Consider the following 18,497-nt stretch of genomic DNA (forward strand, 5'->3'; position numbering starts at 1 on the left):
ACAAAAAGGAAATGTTTGAGAACCGTAGACATCTACAAATGTCGAAACTCGGTAAAGGTTAAATGAAATGGCGTCCAGGGGCAGAGTGTTGGCGTACAACTCCTTCTTTGAGTGTGTTTGTGTGTGTGTGTCTTTCACATCCTGCCTAAAGAAGGGGGGGACACAACATTTTGCATAATGTCTGTTCTTCCACAACTCAGATTTTGTCATCTAAAAGAATACAAAAGAACCCCTTAATTTCTCATAGAGGGACTAGAGGCAATACCCTCAAGGATTTCATCTTGATGCCTCGCCCCAATCAGCAGTACCCCGAATATATCAGAATAGACTGATTAAAAAAGGAAATACTGCCTTTAGCATCGGATGCGAGCTTTGGTTTCACTTATTTCAGGACTGTCTGTTCTTGATACTGCTTCGGTATGATTTAGCTAAAAGGGTCAACTGAATTTTTTTGATTGACGTGATATTCCTATATAGCCTCGGGATAGGACAAAAGGCAATGTCTTGTCATGACTGATTCATAACAAGATATTTATGTTTCATTCCCTGTTTTACCAATGTGTTTTTACCCTGGGGTGATCCGATATGCTCGGGGTAACATTTTCATCGCACTGCACAAATAAAGTGAAGTAATAGACAACTTCTTCGCTCCTCCTTGACTTTGCTTCCAAACCAGTGTGGACGACAGAACCACCAGGAAATAGAGGCCAGACCTTTACACAGGAAAGAGGACGGTAGGAGGAAGTGTTGTCATGGCAGTACCCAACTCTTCTAGACAGGAAGTGAAAGAGTGCATATCTGATGCAGTGCCACCCCTATCAGGCAGGTGGCGCTCTCTATGGAGTAGCAGGGAGGCACTAAGCGGAGGTCAACAGGTTTTCATATGCAGTAAGTGATGAAGAAAACTATTCAAAATTGTGTTTTCAGTAATGATAAGCACTTTCTTCCAGTGTGAAATGTGTTTGTAAATATATATATTCATATATATAGATAGATATTTATATTATAAATTGAATACATATCTAGCTATGCACACTCAGAAATGACACCTTCATCATGGGAAAAATGTCCTTGCAACACAAATATATATTCTCCCTCCCACACCTAAGCATGATTTAAGACTTTGACAGAAACATTAAAAATACTTTGCAATTTTTTTTTAATCTTAAATTAGGATCGGACATTTAGTGAAGGAATCAAAATGTCACTCTAAATTCGTCATTAGTGGAATGAAATGTGACTAAGTATGTCTTTCCAAGCAAATTCTTTTGTTACAAAAATATACTTCTTTCTTTTAAAATAATATACAGATTTCTTTTTTTAAGATGAGTTTTTCACTATCAAGCTAAACAGCAATGCTGTTCTTGTTTTCATTTTTACTTTTTTTGTGTTGTTCCTTTTGTTCTTTTTTATTTAATAGAAAGTATTGATATCTTCGGAAAGTAGAAACGCTAGCTCATCACTGGAGATGTCTGGTCCTACTCTCTCTCTCTCTCAATGGTGTTCCCCTCTGGAGGAAGAAATCCCAACAGGCCTCCATACCTTTTTGCATAATCTAGTTTTTTTTTGTTCAAGAGTCTGTTTTTAAAGTAGATATACCCACCTTTTCGTACGCCAATGAAAACAGAAAACAAAACAATGATGTTGCACCCTCAAATTAAACATCGCACTATGCTGCTAAGCCCCAAAGAAACAGTTAAAAACAGACCTTTTTAAACTACACTTGTAAACTACAAGTCAAGATTAAATACAGCTGTTCAATCTAAACCACCATACACACCTCTCTTTTTCATACTTGAAATAAAAACAAACAAACAAATAAACAAATTAGATATAAAAATTGGGATGATATAAACGTGTAAAACAAAAATAGACCATGACTGAAAAAAAGTACCAATGCTACAAAGAAATTGCAAATATGTACAAGACCCTGTATTCCTTGAGTGTAGGGACTATGTGAATGTCAGTATTTTAGCATGTGTTTGTGTATGTATGTATGCGTGTGCATGTGTGTATTTGTGTACGCGTTTGTGTGTGTGTGTGTGTGTGTGTGTGTGTGTGATCAGGTGTCCAACTCCACAGGTTCCAAACTTGACACCCCCCCAGCCAATCCCCCCTCCCCCAAAATCACTTGTCCCCAAAATACAAAGATCCATAGTCTCTTAGTACCGCCTGTCCTGTCTCAATAGAAAAGAAACAAACAAATCTCCCTGTGAATTGTGGTGCAAATTCAACAGCAGCAGTCGTGGTCAATCAGGGTCTTTAAGTGGCAAACACTACTATACGCCAGACGTCTATCCCAGGATGCACGGTGGTGGTGGAGGTGGTGGATGTGGTAGTGGTAGTGGTAGGGTGTGTGTGTGTGTATATATGTGTGAGTGTGTGTATTTGTATTTGTGGCGGGGAGCGCAAACGTCACAGTTCCCTCGCTCGCGCGTACGCGCACTCTCGCTCGCGCACGCACACACGTTTCGCGCCAGGAGTCTCTCGCCAAAGGGAGCGCCTCTCCCCTCCTCCCCCCCCCCCCCCCCCCCCCTCCTCTCGCCCGTCACCAGATGACGCTGGATATGCTGGTCTCGCGCGGCAACAGCGGCAGCATGGCGTTGTTGGCGTGCGCCTCCTCCAGGCTCTGCTCGCGCGACGACTTGGCCTGCGGCCGCTGCCCGTTGATCAGAGTCATGGGGATGTTGCAGTACGTGTGCTGGTTGCCCAGGGTCGACAGGGGCGGCAGCGTTCCGGAGGTGGGGAAGTCATACTCGTAATTGCGGTAGTAATGTTTCTGCCTCATCTGCGTGTGGTAGGTGTTGTGGAAGGTGGAGCGCAGGTCCGGGTGCGCCGTGGCCATGGCGGTGGAGGTGGCGGCCGCCATGGAGATGGCCGAGACGGTCTGCAGCTCGCCGAAGGGCCCCTGCTCGCTCACGTCCAGCACCTGCTCGTGGCTGATGATGGGCTCCATGCGCTTGAAGGGCATCTCGTAGAGCACGTGTTTCCAGAACTTGGAGTTGAGCGCGTTGCTCTTGGGCCCGTGCCACTTGATGACGGTGAGCATCTTGATGGTGTGCTTGAGCGCCTCCACCTCCTGGTAGTTCATGATGCCGCGGAGCTCGGCGCACTCGATCAGGATGACTTTGATCTCGCCGCTCACGAGCATGTTGCGCAGGCGCGTCTCCAGCTCGAAGATGCTCCAGCCGCGCCGCACCACGTAGTTGGGCGTCATGACGATGATGAGACGCTTGCTCTGGTCCACGCAGCGCGCCACGTCCTCGATGTAGGCTGCAAAGAGAGAGACAAAGAGAGGGAGGGAGGGAGGGAGGGAAGAGAGAGGAGAAAATAAAAAGGAAGAAAGAGAAAGAAAAGAGAGAGAAGGTAGAAATAAAAGGGTAGATGAAGAGTAGCAAGAATAAAGAGAGACAGAGGAGAGAGGGGGAGAGATAAAGGCGTACAGAGATACAGAAAAAAGCGATAGAGAGACAGAGGAGAGAAGAGAGAGAGAGAGAGAGAGAGAGAGAGAGTCAGGCATATTCTTCTTGTCTTTGCCAGTAAATTCAAAATTTGGTGAAAACTCATTAAACTATGTACATAAAATTACAGAATGTTTGTTGCTATGTTGACTTCCAATATAGTAACTGCAGATGTATTAAATTAAGGTCTGTAAGTGCTCAGATATGCTTGCTTGTGCTCACTGGAAATACAACTATTGAAGTAAGCAAACAAAACACTAGACTAATAATTCAAAGTGAAAATAGCAAACAGGCAGATATTAGGCGACACACAGAATGGAGAAGAAAACACAAGACGCAGAACACAACATCAAACAATTACTCACACACTATCCTCTGAGTCTCTCTCTCAAAAGTTAAAGACTGAATGTTGTCTATTGGAACAAAAGGGGTTTTAAGAAGTGATAAAAGGAGGCCTCACATTAAAACAGACCGCCTGCCTTGTGTCCTAAAACTGACAATTCAGATTAAAATGCTTACGGTGACAGACTTTGTTTGTGCAAATCTTACTGTTATGCGTGCATGTGCTGGTCTGTGGAGCCTATAGTGTGTGAGCCTGTGTGTGTGTTTGTGCGCGTGTGTGTGTGTGTGTGTGTGTGTGTGTGTGTGTGTGTGTGTGTGTGTGTGTGTGTGTGTGTGTGTGTGTGTGTGTGTGTGTGTGTGTGTGAGTGTGAGAGAGAGAGAGAGAGAGAGAGAGAGAGAGAGAGAGTGTGGCTTGTGAAATAGTCTCTACATAGACTTAAGCACTTCAGAGTATACTTGAAACAGCTTCTCTCTAATTACAGCATGGTTGATTGTGGCGGTCGTGTCCAATTCCGCAATCAAATGCTGCTACCTTTCCCCCAGACTGAGACAGCTAAACCTGCTGGAGATGCCTGATGCGTTCCACACTGAGGCATTGCAGGAAAGTAAGTGGAGTGAGAGAGAGACAGGGAGAGGAAGAACAGGCTCTAGAGAGAGAGAGAGCCGGAGCCTGTCCTGTCGACTGTATTGATACGCACTTGCTTTGAGACAGCACTCTAAGTAAACACTGAACGCTGCCCCCTCTGCTCGCTAACTCTTGACCCTCCCCGCACCCCGTCCCCAGATCTTTTTTATTTTCTTCTGTCTGTTGTTTTTCATTGTTTGTTGCCCTGTGCATTTATCTCCCTGTCTCTTTGCTTTGTTCTGTGTTTACCCAATCCACTTTTCTTTTCTACGTCTCAATCCTTTGACAGAATTAGGCATTGCAGCATTTATTTGTTATTAATTGAGGCCTCAATGCCTCGCCGTCTTTAACTCTTAGTGCTGGGGGTGCATATGTCCTTGAGTGAGAGACTGTGTTATCATATGAGTGTAACAGTGCACCTACGCTGAAGCTTATTGGTCAACCTTACGCAACAGGACTGAATGCAGGGAAACCCAAGACTGCCTACTCTGGTATGACAGCAGCTCTCCATCTCTCCCTCCCTTTCCCTCAAAATGGAAGTTATTTATTTATTTATATATTTGTTTGTTGCTTTTTGTCGCTGATAGCTAGCACATAAGGGTTGCTGACACAGGTGGAAAATGCTGGGAATGAGTACCTCTAAGAAGTCCTGTATCATCCTGGTAATGATCATTGGTGATACCTAAACATAAATATTTCAACATTCAACAAGTATGAAAACACAGTTCCAGAAACGCATCAGAGAAAGAAAAAAGGCCTAAATAAGGGGACATCTGGCATAAACTATTCTACACTGCCTGTCTCTTATGTGACTTTGAATTCTTAAACTCTCTCTTGCTCAAGTCTAAAGAAAAATAAGTTTATCCCAGTTTAATATGGGACTTGTGGCCAGTCTGTGGATGTGATGCCTATGCATCATGTTTACTGAGTAACTTCACTGTCTCTGTATTTCAAATGAAATGCTTCAGTCAAAGCATCTGCTCCATAATGTATGTAGCTGGGTGACAGACTGTGCTCATAAATTAGCCCCCGCGAAACAGCCATAGTGCTGAGCAGCATTGTTTTAAAAGCTGGGCCACTTGTCCCGTATTAAAATATAACAGTCCCCGAGACAGAAAAAGCAGACATCAACAGTAACAAGGACACACAGGGAAATGTGTGAATACTGAAGAGCGATGAAGCAGAAAAAAAAAGAAATAACGATAGGGCCAATTGAAAAAAAAAGGAGGAGAATGGTGGAAATGAAGACGGCAACTAAAAAAGTCATAGCACAATGACACAGAGGCTTAGTAAGTGTGATATCTGGGACATTAGCATTCATCCCATTCTGATCACCTAATCCCGTCAGAATGGGCTGGGGAAGTACACACACACACACACAGGGAGAGTACAGACACACACACAGACAGAAGAGGTAGAGAGAGGGGCAACTCTATTCATGCGCTTGTCAATGGCGGCTCAAAATCCACGATAATATTCCAGACGGAATCAGTGGCGGTGGAGAATGAGAGAGAGAGAGAGATAGAGAGAGGCAGTGAAAGAGCTATTCATTGTGTCAGTGCACTTTATTTCCTTAAGGGTGGGTATTCCCCAAGGTGGACGCCGGAATGGTTTTGAATGAGCAGATGAGATAAATCGAGAGAAGCCTGTGTGTGTGTGTGTGTGTGTGTGTGTGTGTGTGTGTGTGTGTGTGTGTGTGTGTGTGTGTGTGTGTGTGTGTGTGTTTGGGGCAGTCTGGGGAGACACGATGCTGTCTGAGATGTTAAGGCCGGGGGGTGGGGGTGGGGCGGTTGGGGCGGTGCGCTAGGAGGGATGAGAAGATGTGAGGAGGAAGAGGATGATGAGCTGATGATTGGCTGAGTGATGTTGGTGAGAGGAAGATGCAAGGTTTCTGTACCACTCACAAAGCACACATACACAGACAGACAGACATACAACGAGACGGCACAAAATGAGTCATATGGTACATTAAGGTGGACATGCACACATGCATGCACATTTAGACATCCACACACACACACAAACACACACACACACACACACACACACACACACACATAAACACACACACACACACACACACACACACACACACACACACACAGACACAGACACAGACACAGACACAGACACAGACACAGACACAGACACAGACACAGACACAGACACAGACACAGACACAAGACACAGACACATAAACACACACACATACAGATATAGACACTCAAAAATGACACACTACAAAAGTGCCCAAATTCACACACATAAAGGACACATCATTTTAAATCAGTGTACTTACTTCCTGTGGGGATCAAATCCCTGTCTGGAATGAAGAGTTTATACCCATAATGCTTTTCCAGAATGTCAGGCAAAATCTCCAGAGCGAATCGCTCCTCCTCTCGAGCCTCCTGACCCCACTGGTCGGGGTCGACTTTGGTGTACGACAGGTAGGCGTCATAGTCCTTATTCTCTGTAAGGCGAAGAGAGTGACTGTTCAGTGCCAATGACAACTACAAATTGCAGACCTGAATCATATAGAGGAGAAGCAAATACTGTGTTATTATGTAACCTTGGGAAATACTACACTTTCCATACTGGCTAATGTACTTCTTTATTATATGGCTGGCCTGTATAACAGAATGTAATCATTTTACAGAATTGGCCTAAGAATAACATTTCATTTCACACATTTCAATAAAAAAACTGATGTTAAATAATACTGTTCCATTATGAAGAAATGCAGCTCTGCAATTACTCCTGAGCTGTAATTCGAATAGAATTCACTGGTGCGGCTTGACCAATCATAATGGATGGAGTTCTCAGCTTATATAAAGTGAGGCTTGTAAAGAATTCCTACCATTGCGGCGTCTGATTTCCACAACAAAAGGAGTCAACCAAAAAGGTTTACTAGTTTTTTAAATTTTTTATTATAGTTTGTTTTAACTATGTTTTTACTATGTACTGGCTCTGTGGCACTCTGATATTCTTTTGAATGAAGAGTGAGCTACAAATAAAATTATTATTATTATTATTATTCAACCATGTTGCAAGTAAAACACCCTCCCTCGCACAAAAGGGGCCGCTAATTCAACGGGTTTATGTGTTTGGCCAACCTGCTATTTTGCCTCCAGTGCTGTTGAAGTCAGCACGCCATTAGCGAAAACCCAGAGTGAACACACGCTCAAGAAAATGGAGACAATCTGAGTCCCAGAACTTTCAGATCTCCCTGGCGGTACGTGGCAGCCCACATCACAAAGGCTACCTGGGAACACCCAGCGGTGTGCCTCACTAGACCTAATCTGGAGAGCAGGTTCACTCTGCCAACTGGGGTTGGCACACACACACACACACACACACACACACACACACACACACACACACACACACACACACACACACACACACACACACACACACACACACACACACACACACACACACTCTTTTGCTGGGGCGCACTGCAGTGACTGGAGCGCATGCCGCCATGGAGTCTCTCAGAAAAAGCTTCAGGTGCGGCAAAAAAGATCAGACCTGAGTTCTGCTATTTTGGGGTTTAAGGTGGAACTGTGAAGAGTTCAATGCATATGAATCTGCAGGTAAAAATGGGGACTAAGTGAGGGTTTTTTTTTGGAAAGGGGAGAATAAGGGTTTTCAGCTGTTTTTCAGTGCTTACGGGGGTAAAACGTTCGGGTTTCTCAGCACATACAAAAAAAGAGAGAGGCCAACACCATCTATCACTGAGTGCCCTCAAAGGCCAGTTTATGCGGTCGTTATGCACTTCATCTCTGCAACAAGGGGCTTGCTGAGGCAAGATCAGAAGCCATTTCTCACACACATGGGCTGGCAATCCATCCCTTTCACACACACACACACACACACACACACACACACACACACACACACACACACACACACACACACACACACACACACACACACACACACACACACACACACACACACACACACACACACACACACACACACCTCTCCCACCACCTCAGAAACCTCTCCAGCTGGCCAGGGGGTGCAGTGACACCCAGACAATAGTGATCTCATCATCACTATCCCCAACCACACACACGCCCGCACACGCACGCACGCACGCACGCACGCACATACACATACACATACACATACACATACACATACACATACACATACACATACACACACACACACTCACACTACTTCCCTGTCTTAAACCATTCCAGGCAATGTCACCTCTTGCTCGCCAAGTCAATTATAAACACCTTGTTGGTCAGGCGCTGCAGTGACTACGGCCGTCGCGGCACAGTGCGACGCAGAGGGAGCGCTTCTCACCCGTGCCAGTGGCAGCTGTCCATTGGCTCGTGAAAGCTGTGATTGATGCCGGCTTTGAGAGGATTAAACCGCAAGGAGAAAAAAAGGGGGCTGAGCGTGTGTGTGTGTGTGTGTGTGTGTGTGTGTGTGAGTGTGTGTGTGAGAGAGAGAGAGAGAGAGAGAGAGAGAGAGAGACGGCCCCACTGCCATGCTCCGGTGAGACCACAGGCTGGAAGTACATTACCACCCGACAACAGAAAGGGTGATCCTTGAGGGAATTTGAGAGGAGGGTTGTGTGTGTGTGTGTGTGTGTGTGTGTTTGTATTTGTGTGGAAGATTGACACACACACTGTGACACACACAACCCCCCCCCCCCCGCCCGCACACAAACACACACACAGCCATACACAGATACACACAAACAGCTCCTTGCTTGTCCCTACTCATTCTACCCCACTCTCTCCCTCAGGTATACTAATGAGAGGGCTGAGGATTACAGAGTGCGCCTCCCTTTTGTTCTCCTCTCTCCTCTTTTCTTCTCTTCTCCGCTGTCCCATTGTCCCCCTTCACAAAGACAATGCATGGCTGCTCCCAATCCCCCAAACAGCCAAAAGGGAAGGAGAAGGAGGGAGGAAAGGAAAAGATGGCAAAAAAGTTGAGGGAGAGAGAAGAGAGCTGAAGAGGTGCCATTGCCAGAACAATGAGTGCAGTAAGGTATCAATTTGTATAAGCCAGATGGTGTCTTAGGCACACAAACATACAAGCACGCACGCATGCATGCACACACACATGCATACACAAACACACACACACACACACAAACAAATACAGACAATTTACTGGGCTTGTAAATTAAAAGCTTTGAAGAAGAGAAGTATAGGCCAGTGTCATAACGCAATTATCTGTTATTGAAGTGCTTGTTTATTGGTTATTGCACTGATTATGGCTAGCTGGGATAGCCAATCTAAAGATTTGTATACTTTATGTAAATACAGACCCAGCTCCAAAGCGATGTGCTAAAAAAAAAAAGCAGCAATTTAAATTATTGCTGCCTGTGCACGATTTGGCATAGGACTGCTGAGGAATTAAACAGTGGACCAATTAATCACCTCACAATCTTGCAAGTGCACTCCCCCAACATCAAATAAAAAGGAGGGTCTGGGCCACATGCAGCAGCAAACAGGAAACAAGCGGTTTGCGTCCCGGGATGATCTCTCTCTCCTGTAGCATCCGGGAGAGATGGAAAGCAGCAGGTGTGGTCCATATGCACTGGTGATGGCTCATTGCAGACCGCAGACGTCTCCATTACTCCTTCGTGTCTCTCCCTCCCTCCCTCCTTCCCTTCATCCACCAATCCCTCTCTCCATCCTCCGCTTCCTCACTTCCCATGCCTTGTTTTTCCTACACCCAGCCCTGCTCTTGACTTGAAACTGTAGACGTGCCGTAGAAGGGACATATCGACAGCTCTCGTGGCTCTAACATGGTGCTTTTGGCGCAGGACTGTCAGAGGACCACCAGGGTCACTACACCGCATGTCCGCAGGCTCTCTGTAGCGCACTGTGGAGTCAGGATGAACAGATGAAGGTCACATACAAGTTTAAAGCATTTAATCTGTTTAATCTTGTACGCAGAAATGCTCAAAACTGGTCCAGAATCCTTAAATACACCCAGAGCGCCTCTGATGTAGAATTGACATCTCAGCACTTAACTTGTGTGTATATATGTGGGCAGAACTGAATACGTTTTACAGAGGAGGTGAATCACTACATTGTGGGATGAGGAAGAGAAAGGGACAGAAGAACAGAAAAGAGAGGTAGAAGGGAGAAAAATAGAGACAGAGAGAAAAGAAGGCACCATTTCTGTGTCTTTTTAGAACTCCTCTGGAGTCGGAGACGGAGAGAAGGAGGAAGAGAGTGATAGAGAAACAGAGAGAGAGAGAGAGAGAGAAAGAGAGAAGTGGGAAGAACAACTCCACAACCACACAAACTTGTCCTTCTCTGTTGCATCAGAAGATGAGGAGTAGCGAAATCAGTGGCAATGACGAACACACACACACACACACACACACACACACACACACACACACACAATCCCTACATATGCATGTTGTGCCTGCATACACCGCAGCCTGCTAAACTCCTGAACTCTTGCCGAACATAACTTATGAGTGAATTTATGCAATACCTTTGGGATGCAGCTAAACCTGTGCTGAGCTGTGTACGAGTGCCTGTCAGAAACACCCATAACAGCATCCCCACCTCGCCCCTCTCACTAAGCGAAACACTCCAAAACAGCTACGCTCTCCATCAAAACAGTCCTTCACCTCAGGGTTTTCGACGCCAAGCTTTCGGGCTTTGTAGTGTGATAAATGGCCATTAGCTCTCGGCGTCTGTGACTTAAATGAGCGCTTTCATTTCATAGCCGGTTTCACTGAACTCTCTGTTTTCAAGAGTTCATTATTTTAAGACATTCTCAAATACGACACCAAATTTAAATGTATTACTTGCCATGGACAGACTGACTATCATAATGGGAAGGGAGCAAACAGAACCTCTGGCTGCCCAGTGTGTCATAGCCTGCCATGAACTGTGAGACAGTGAGTAGAGGGCACAAGAGCTCAATTTGTTTTATCATGAACTGTTTGATTTTATGTATATACAATTGGAATACTCGTGTATGTCTACATATTACCATTTCATTCTTCATGTAAACCTTATTGACAATTAGCTCTTAGCGTCTGTGACCAAACTAACACAGACATGTCGTTTTTACAGGAACTTGGATAGCGTTTCTCTTCCTGGTTTGCTTAAGCTAGTTTTTGAATTGAGATCTCAGGCTTTTCCCGAGAACTCAAACCAACAGCACTGTCTGCTGAGAGACAGGGAGAGAAAACAACAAAAACACCAAAACCACAAAATGGTGTGCGGCCCCGACGCAGTCCAAGTCTCCCCAGAGCCAGCAGAGAGGCAGCTGCAGGGATTGGCAGATGTGAGGTTCATGGTACGTGTGTGTGTGTGTTTGTGTGTGTGTGTGTGTGTGTGTGTGTGTGTGTGTGTGTGTGTGTGTGTGTGTGTATGTGTGTGTGTGAGTGTGAGTGTGTGTGTTTGTGTTTGTGTGAATGAGAGAAAGGGCTGTAATGGTGTCTATATCCAAGTGATGCATGCGTGTATGTATTGAGTAAGAGTGTGGATGGATGCGTGAGTGGTTGTGTGTACTTAAATAGCTGGTGGTGCTTGTGTGCCTGTGTCAGTGTGTGTTTGTATGTATAAGTATGAGTGTGTGTATGTGTGTGTGTGTGTGTGTGTTTCTTTGGGGGTCGGTCCGGGGAGAATAATCACCTCTGTGCTGTGCCCGCTCTGGTGGGGACTTGGGGACAGCGTGGCTGCGGCGGCAGCTTATTGAAACTGATCCCGTTAAACAGGGAGCAAATTGAAAATCTGTTTCCCTCTCGCTGCTCCCGCTAGGGCGGCACAATTAAAGGAGACAATTGCTGCTTGGCATTAGGTTCAAGGCTCCGGCTCTTAGGCTGCTTGACATCCCCTCTTTCCTCTCTCTTTCTCCTTCTTCCTCTCTCTTTCTCCTTCTTCCTCTCTCTTTCCTCTCTCTTTCTCCTTCTTCCTCCCTCTTTCCTCTTGCGCTCGTGCACTTTTTCTATCTGCCTCAAAGCTATCTATTATTGCAAAGCCCCGCTCCTCAGAGCGAGGCCCTGCCCAGCCGGTAATGACTTTCATAGAAATGTCCGTTGCATCAACCATCAAGGCGGCTCCCAGAGAAGCGGAGGTGGTTGAGGGAAACAACAAACTGGAGGATACCTTTCACTAATAATGACAACCCGTTCTTCCTGAAGACCCTCCCTCGGAATTAAAAAAAGCCCCAGCATCCCCCCCGGACACACACACACACACACACACACACAGACACACACACACACACACACACACACACACACACACACACACACCTCTTCCTTAAAAGTAATTTGTAGCCCTGGGGGGCTTTTTTAAATTCAAGCTGCTTTTATCTCTTTGAATTTTTTTTTTGTAAAACACTCATTAAGTGAAATCAAATGAAAGATCATGCTGGATTGATGCTGGCTGGCTGACAATGAAAAAGAGAGAATAATAATAATAATAAAAAAAACGTTTTAATTCACCCCATGCAGTCACTGTTTAATCTCTTGTCATTTAATCAAGAGTTGAAAAAAGATTTTTGGGGTTAATTAGAGAGGGGGAAAGAAAATGAGGGAGAGTAAGAAGAAGAATGGGAAGAAAGAAATCAAATTTTCTTATTTGTTCTTATTTTCTGCCTGATGCTGACTCAAGGAAGACCAATCTAATGAGGCAGTGCAAGTGTTCACTTATTTCCGACTATTTCCAGTTCAAACAGCTCAGCAGCTTCAAGTGATCTCAATATCCCATGTGTCGCGTCAATAATTCAATCTTTGTTTTTTAAATAAATCCCTTGAAGCTTTGCCCATGTCTACTAAAAGTATGACTTACATTTCAAATGCAGTTCAGTTAAAAAAAAAAAGGACATATCATAAATATTCATGGCTACTTTACCGATAGCACGATGAACTCAGTAACTTCTTTGAGCTGTTAGTGAGCTGACAGTGTAGAGTATTCAGTTACTGCTTTGGATTCTAATCTGTAAATTGCTATGGCACCTAACATATACCTGCAGTTACAAATATTCTCACAGTTCAGCATTGTGAGAATCTTGGTCTTCTTATCTTTGACACAGACACTTTACCCTTACCCAGCGCCCCCAAACACCTCACCAGAGAGGAAATCTAGACATGTCCGTGGCAGAGGGCTAGGCCCTACTTTCTTTTGGTCTCCGTCAGCCGCCACTGTTGACTCTACCTGTTTGCTCACCCTGGCCACGGAAGAGGCTGGGCTGGCACCACGCCACCGTAATGAGAGGGCACAGCCCTGCGTTTTAGCCTTTGGGGGTGCCCCCTGTTTGCTCTGCCACACCAGTGATCTATGGCAAACAAGACCCCCCCCCCCCCCCCCCCCGACCCCCCAGTACCAGCGACTTACTCACCTCCGTCCACATCCTCGCTCCCAAAGTGGTTTCTGTAGAACAGCATGAGCTCAATCTTGTAGCATTTGTACAGGGTGACCAGGCAGATGAGCAGCAGCAAGATGGCGCCTAAACCCCCGGCCAGCTCCACTGTGTACATTAGCTCTGCTGAGGAAGGAAAGCAGAGAGGAGACAGAAGAAGAAAAGAGAGAAAAGAACAGATGGAGAAAGTAGAAGGAAAATAAGAGACAGTGAAAAAGAGAGTGGGGGAAGAAAAATAGGAGATATTTATTCTATTAATTCATTCTGCCGCGTTAACAATGCACGATAAAAGTACAAACAGAAGGCATGTTAATTGAAAGGTCACACAATCATAAAAATCCTCTGTGTTGAATGTTTGCTTGGATAGAACTAGTTAAAATGATAAGGTGCAATTGTTGACATTTCACTGGGAAAATAGAAAAGGGAAGATAAGCGCTAAGAAAGGCTACCATTGGGAAAACACCAAAAAAAGGCCAAAGGGGTATTGGATGAGGATGGCGACGGACAGGGGATTTTTTTCATCAGAAACGAGGAACCCCGCAAAGAGAAAATACCTGCCTCTGCCCATGAATAACAACTCGTCCTCGATACTCCAGCACAGCGTGGAGCGTGCCAGCTAAAAATACACCGACAAAATGGACAAAAACACAGACTTAAAACCAAAAAAAACTCTGAATCGGGTCACGATGTCATGTCATATGAAAAAAGTCGAAGAAAAAAAAGTCTGAATAGGTGTAGAAGGCTGGAACTAGCTTTGTGCATCTCACAGGTTTGGTGGTGAATGCTGTTATCTCCACTAAACTGTGGTGGGATGTGTAGTCCACCCATACTCAGGTGTGAGGCGGCCCTGAAGGCGATGCTGTGGGGTTGCTAGTCAAGCCCCATTGGCTGACTAATGTGTCCCGGTGGCTGGCTGGACCGTGGCCGTCCTAATCTATCACGCGGACACACTTGGGCTCATTACTGCCTCACAACTCAAGCCCCTTTTGCCTGGACTGTCTTTGTGATGAGCGATGATGTCCCCTCTCAGGCCTCCGCTCCTCCACGGCTAGGTCTGTTTTATCACCCCCATCCAGACCTAGCTCCTTCTCCCTCTCTCTCTCTCAATCTCTCTCTCTCTCCCTCTCTATCTCTCCCTCTCCCTCTCTCTCTCTCTCTCTCTCTCTCTCTCTTGACCACCCGCTCTTGGCCTTGCTCTCATCGTTCTCTCTCATCTCCTGTTCCACAACTTCTTCACTCAGGATCAGATGGAGCTTGTGAACGTACGCGTATATGCGTGTGTATGTATTTGCGTGTGTGTGTGTATGTGTCTGGGTAGCGTGTATCTGACAAGTGTCCGTCACTGAAGAAGTCCATTCTTCTCCCCACACCCTGCCCCTGCCCTCGCAAGGGTGGCTCCTGGCTCCTGCCGGGGAGAGATCAAGACAAATGATCTCCTGAGTGGCAGGGGCTGTGCCTCACTTATGCGGCCCGAGGGTTGAAAGAGCTACATGGCATCTTGCGATTCATCATCATAACTCCCTTTCTCCTCCTCCTCCTCCTTCTCCTCCTACTCTGGAACCTCTCCCACCACCACCACCACCTCACTGCTCCTGGGATACTGTTCGAAGGAGTGGTGGCTGACGTTGTGATTTGTCAGCGGTGACATTTGGATTGCCGGCGCTGGGTTGTCACGTGGAGCTGGCTGTACTTGGGAAGAGGAAAAATAGATGGGGTGTGTATGTCTGTGTGTGCCTATGTGTTTGTGTTTGTGTGTGTGTGTGTGTGTGTGTGTGTGTGTGTGTGTGTGTGTCATGCTAGATTCATTCATTCTTCGGAGGCTTCTCTGTGAGCCCAGATGCATGTTGAGGTTTTTCAACCTCAGGTTGTCCTTTGTCTGTCATTGATCGTGTTTGGATTCAGACTGTACTTCTTGGTTCCAAGATCTTGTTTCCTGTTTGTATCTGTCTGCTTGCCTTTGTATTTAGTCTCCGCTTTTGTTGTATTTTCTTGTGTTGTGCACCTGGGTCAGGCCTACTTCTTCGCAGTCGTTACAGAACGATAGACCACAAACAATGGCCCCAGCTGAACCGTCTCCTGAATGGTCTGCCTTTTTCTTGGATGGATTTTTGTGTGTGCAGAGACACTTTTATTAACGAGGAACCTGCTTTTTTATATTTATTTCTCACCATCTGGAAGCGAGACCCCGAGTTTGCCCAGAAGGTTGCCACCATTATATGGAAGATGTTTTTTCCACCCTGTGAACCCCAAGTAGGTTACTCCTGCCTACTCTTCCTCTGCCACTCTTCCTGTCCTTCTGCATGGTCCCCAGTCGGCTAGCTATCGGCCATGGCCTCCTGCCTGATCCAGTTACTGAGCCAACCAATAGTCTCCGGCTGTTCATGGACTTTTGTTTTGGAATGTCTTCTGCTGTTCCTTGCGTCTCTGTCACCTGATTCTGTTTATCTTGTTTGTTAGCCTGGTTATTGTCTGCTGTGATTTCACTTGCCACCCGTTGCGTCTAGCCGATGATTTGTGTATTTGAGCCCTTGTGTTGGACCTGTCCTTTGTCTGTCATTGATCGTGTTTGGATTCACACTGTTCAGACTGTACTTCTTGGTTCCCTGATCTTGTTTCCTGTTTGTATCTGTATGTATGCCTTTGTATTTAGTCTCCGCTTCTGTTGTACATTCTCGCCTGTGTTGTGCGCTTGTGTCAAGCCCACTTCTGTAGTCATTACAGGAGGCAGGTGATGACTTTGGGTTTTGTAGTCACGTAAGTCAGGATGGGGGAACGGTGGGCTCAGACACCCAGATTCCACTGGTCTTATCCATCAGACTGGTGACAAATTGTCTCAAAGGTGATACAATTCAAAGGAGGAGAAATGCTGCAATTAAATGTAATGAGGCATAGATTACTTTTATATATAGAATGACAATGTAAATGGCGTTTCCATGGCAATAAGGCAATAATAACTTCCCACAAGAGGTAGAAAGACACACAATGTTCTCTTCAAATCCCTTCAGGGATAAGCAGCCTTCAGTAAAAACCCAATTGGCAAAATCTCTCAGTAAACATGTGTATGCGGGACATCTATTTTCCCTTGCCAAATAACCATTTAGTGAAAAGCAAAATGTAATAAAATAATCTTAATATGTACTGTGGCTGTGCAGCTGGAGGTCAGGTTAATGGACTTCAGTCTGAAGTCAAAAGCACAAAGTCCAGACTGCATCCAGGTCGCTGGTAGCCGAGTTGTCCTCTGGCTCTCCCTAAGCGCCCTGCCATTTACTGTTGCTTTTCATGAGTGCAGTGCCCCCAAGGCACTGCTGCCCTTGATCGAACGAAAATAAGTGGCCCGTTAAAAATTTAATTACAAGAGAGACAGACAGACTGAAAAATAAAGACATATAGACAGACAGTCAGATAACCTGTTTTGAATCGATCGAACGATACGTCGTGTCATATCTGGCCAACAACCAAAGTGTGCTCATCATGAGCAGAAAGCCCATCACTAATAACTGATCATTGACACTGGTTCCCCCCAGGAGGAGGCCATAAAGAAAACAATTATCAAGAAACTCACAAAGGGTGGCAGTGAAAAGCTTGTGGCCAGGCAGCAACTGCTTACATAATGGGAACACAAGAGCGGACCGTAAGCCCCCCGAAGATTTACAATAGGGCAGATTGGTCTCATGGCCACAGCCATCGATTGGCGCGGGCGGGAAGAAAAGGTACTGCGACTGAGCAAAATGACTCCGCACGGTTCCCTCGAGCAGGACCATTTCTGTGAGTGATGCTCTCACGGCCTCAGCGCTCGCATTAAAAAACCTGCACCGACATAAACACTCTGGCTCACATAGTCACAAAAACACAGATGAATAAAATGAAACCTACATATGGACTACATTCATAGTTATATAAAGTGGCTCTTGTTCGACTTCTTACAAGAGCAGTACAGCAAAAAAACCTAGTAGTCACTTAACAAGAGCACCTAGCAGACATTGAACTGCTGTTGTTTTTTAACAGTTACCTTGGTAGCCCAAAGAGGTCAAAACTCTTTGGTTGAAGAACATTACATTTACATTTACATTTACATTTAGTCATTTAGCAGACGCTTTTGTCCAAAGCGACGTACAAGGGAGAACATCCCAGAGCTAAGCTAAATCACTTAGGGTTAGCCGATATCCAGCATTTGTCCAGTGACTCAAATGTATTTTGAAACTCAAAGCTGCCGTAGAATTCATGTAGAAAATGATTTATGTGCCCTTTATTGACATGAAGTCCATTTGGTGTCACACAATGTACTTTGTGTCTTGAAATCGATTCTTCACAGGCCAAAATTCTTCTTGTGGTTTAAACAAAAGCCTTTTGTACAAGCCCTCTCATGACACTAAATGCGTTTCTTCACATGCTCATGTCACAGATTAAGTAAGACAAAAAAACATTGTAGTGGACAAAATTCTTTTGATGACACAGCAAAATCCTTAAGTGAACCAAACAAGCATTCTTTGGCACAGAATTATTACAGGGTGGAATGTCACACATTAAGTGGACAAAAGTGCATTTGTGGGGATTCATACAGCTGCCATACTATTTTCAGCCTTCTGTTCACAGAATGGTCGTCTTTCAGTGCAATGGGTGTTATTGCTCTTGTTATCTGTGTGCCAAATGGCTTGTCACATATTTTCTTGACAAAATGCAGAGGCTTTCGTTTGACG

General features: G+C 45.3%; 1 protein-coding gene across 7 annotated transcripts in view; it reads right to left on the reverse strand.

Moving 5' to 3' along the window:
- Positions 1-2,521: 2,521 nt before the first annotated feature.
- Positions 2,522-18,497, reverse strand: part of il1rapl1b (interleukin 1 receptor accessory protein-like 1b) — a 261,412-nt gene continuing 245,436 nt past the window's right edge. For 2 of the 7 annotated variants that reach the window (XM_031558956.2, XM_031558953.2), the window contains 4 exons: positions 13,780-13,926; positions 6,728-6,898; positions 5,066-5,110; positions 2,522-3,273 (listed from right to left, as the gene is read on the reverse strand). In XM_031558956.2, the coding sequence (XP_031414816.1) occupies positions 2,549-3,273; positions 5,066-5,110; positions 6,728-6,898; positions 13,780-13,926 (1,088 nt within the window). In that variant the 3' untranslated portion in view covers positions 2,522-2,548. The remainder of the gene's footprint in view (positions 3,274-5,065; positions 5,111-6,727; positions 6,899-13,779; positions 13,927-18,497) is intronic. The other 5 variants (XM_012837302.3, XM_031558957.2, XM_031558959.2 and 2 more) reach the window with 3 other exon arrangements.

This window comes from Clupea harengus, chromosome 21, assembly GCF_900700415.2.
Source record: "Clupea harengus chromosome 21, Ch_v2.0.2, whole genome shotgun sequence".
In the NCBI taxonomy this organism is placed as follows: Eukaryota; Metazoa; Chordata; class Actinopteri; order Clupeiformes; family Clupeidae; genus Clupea; species Clupea harengus.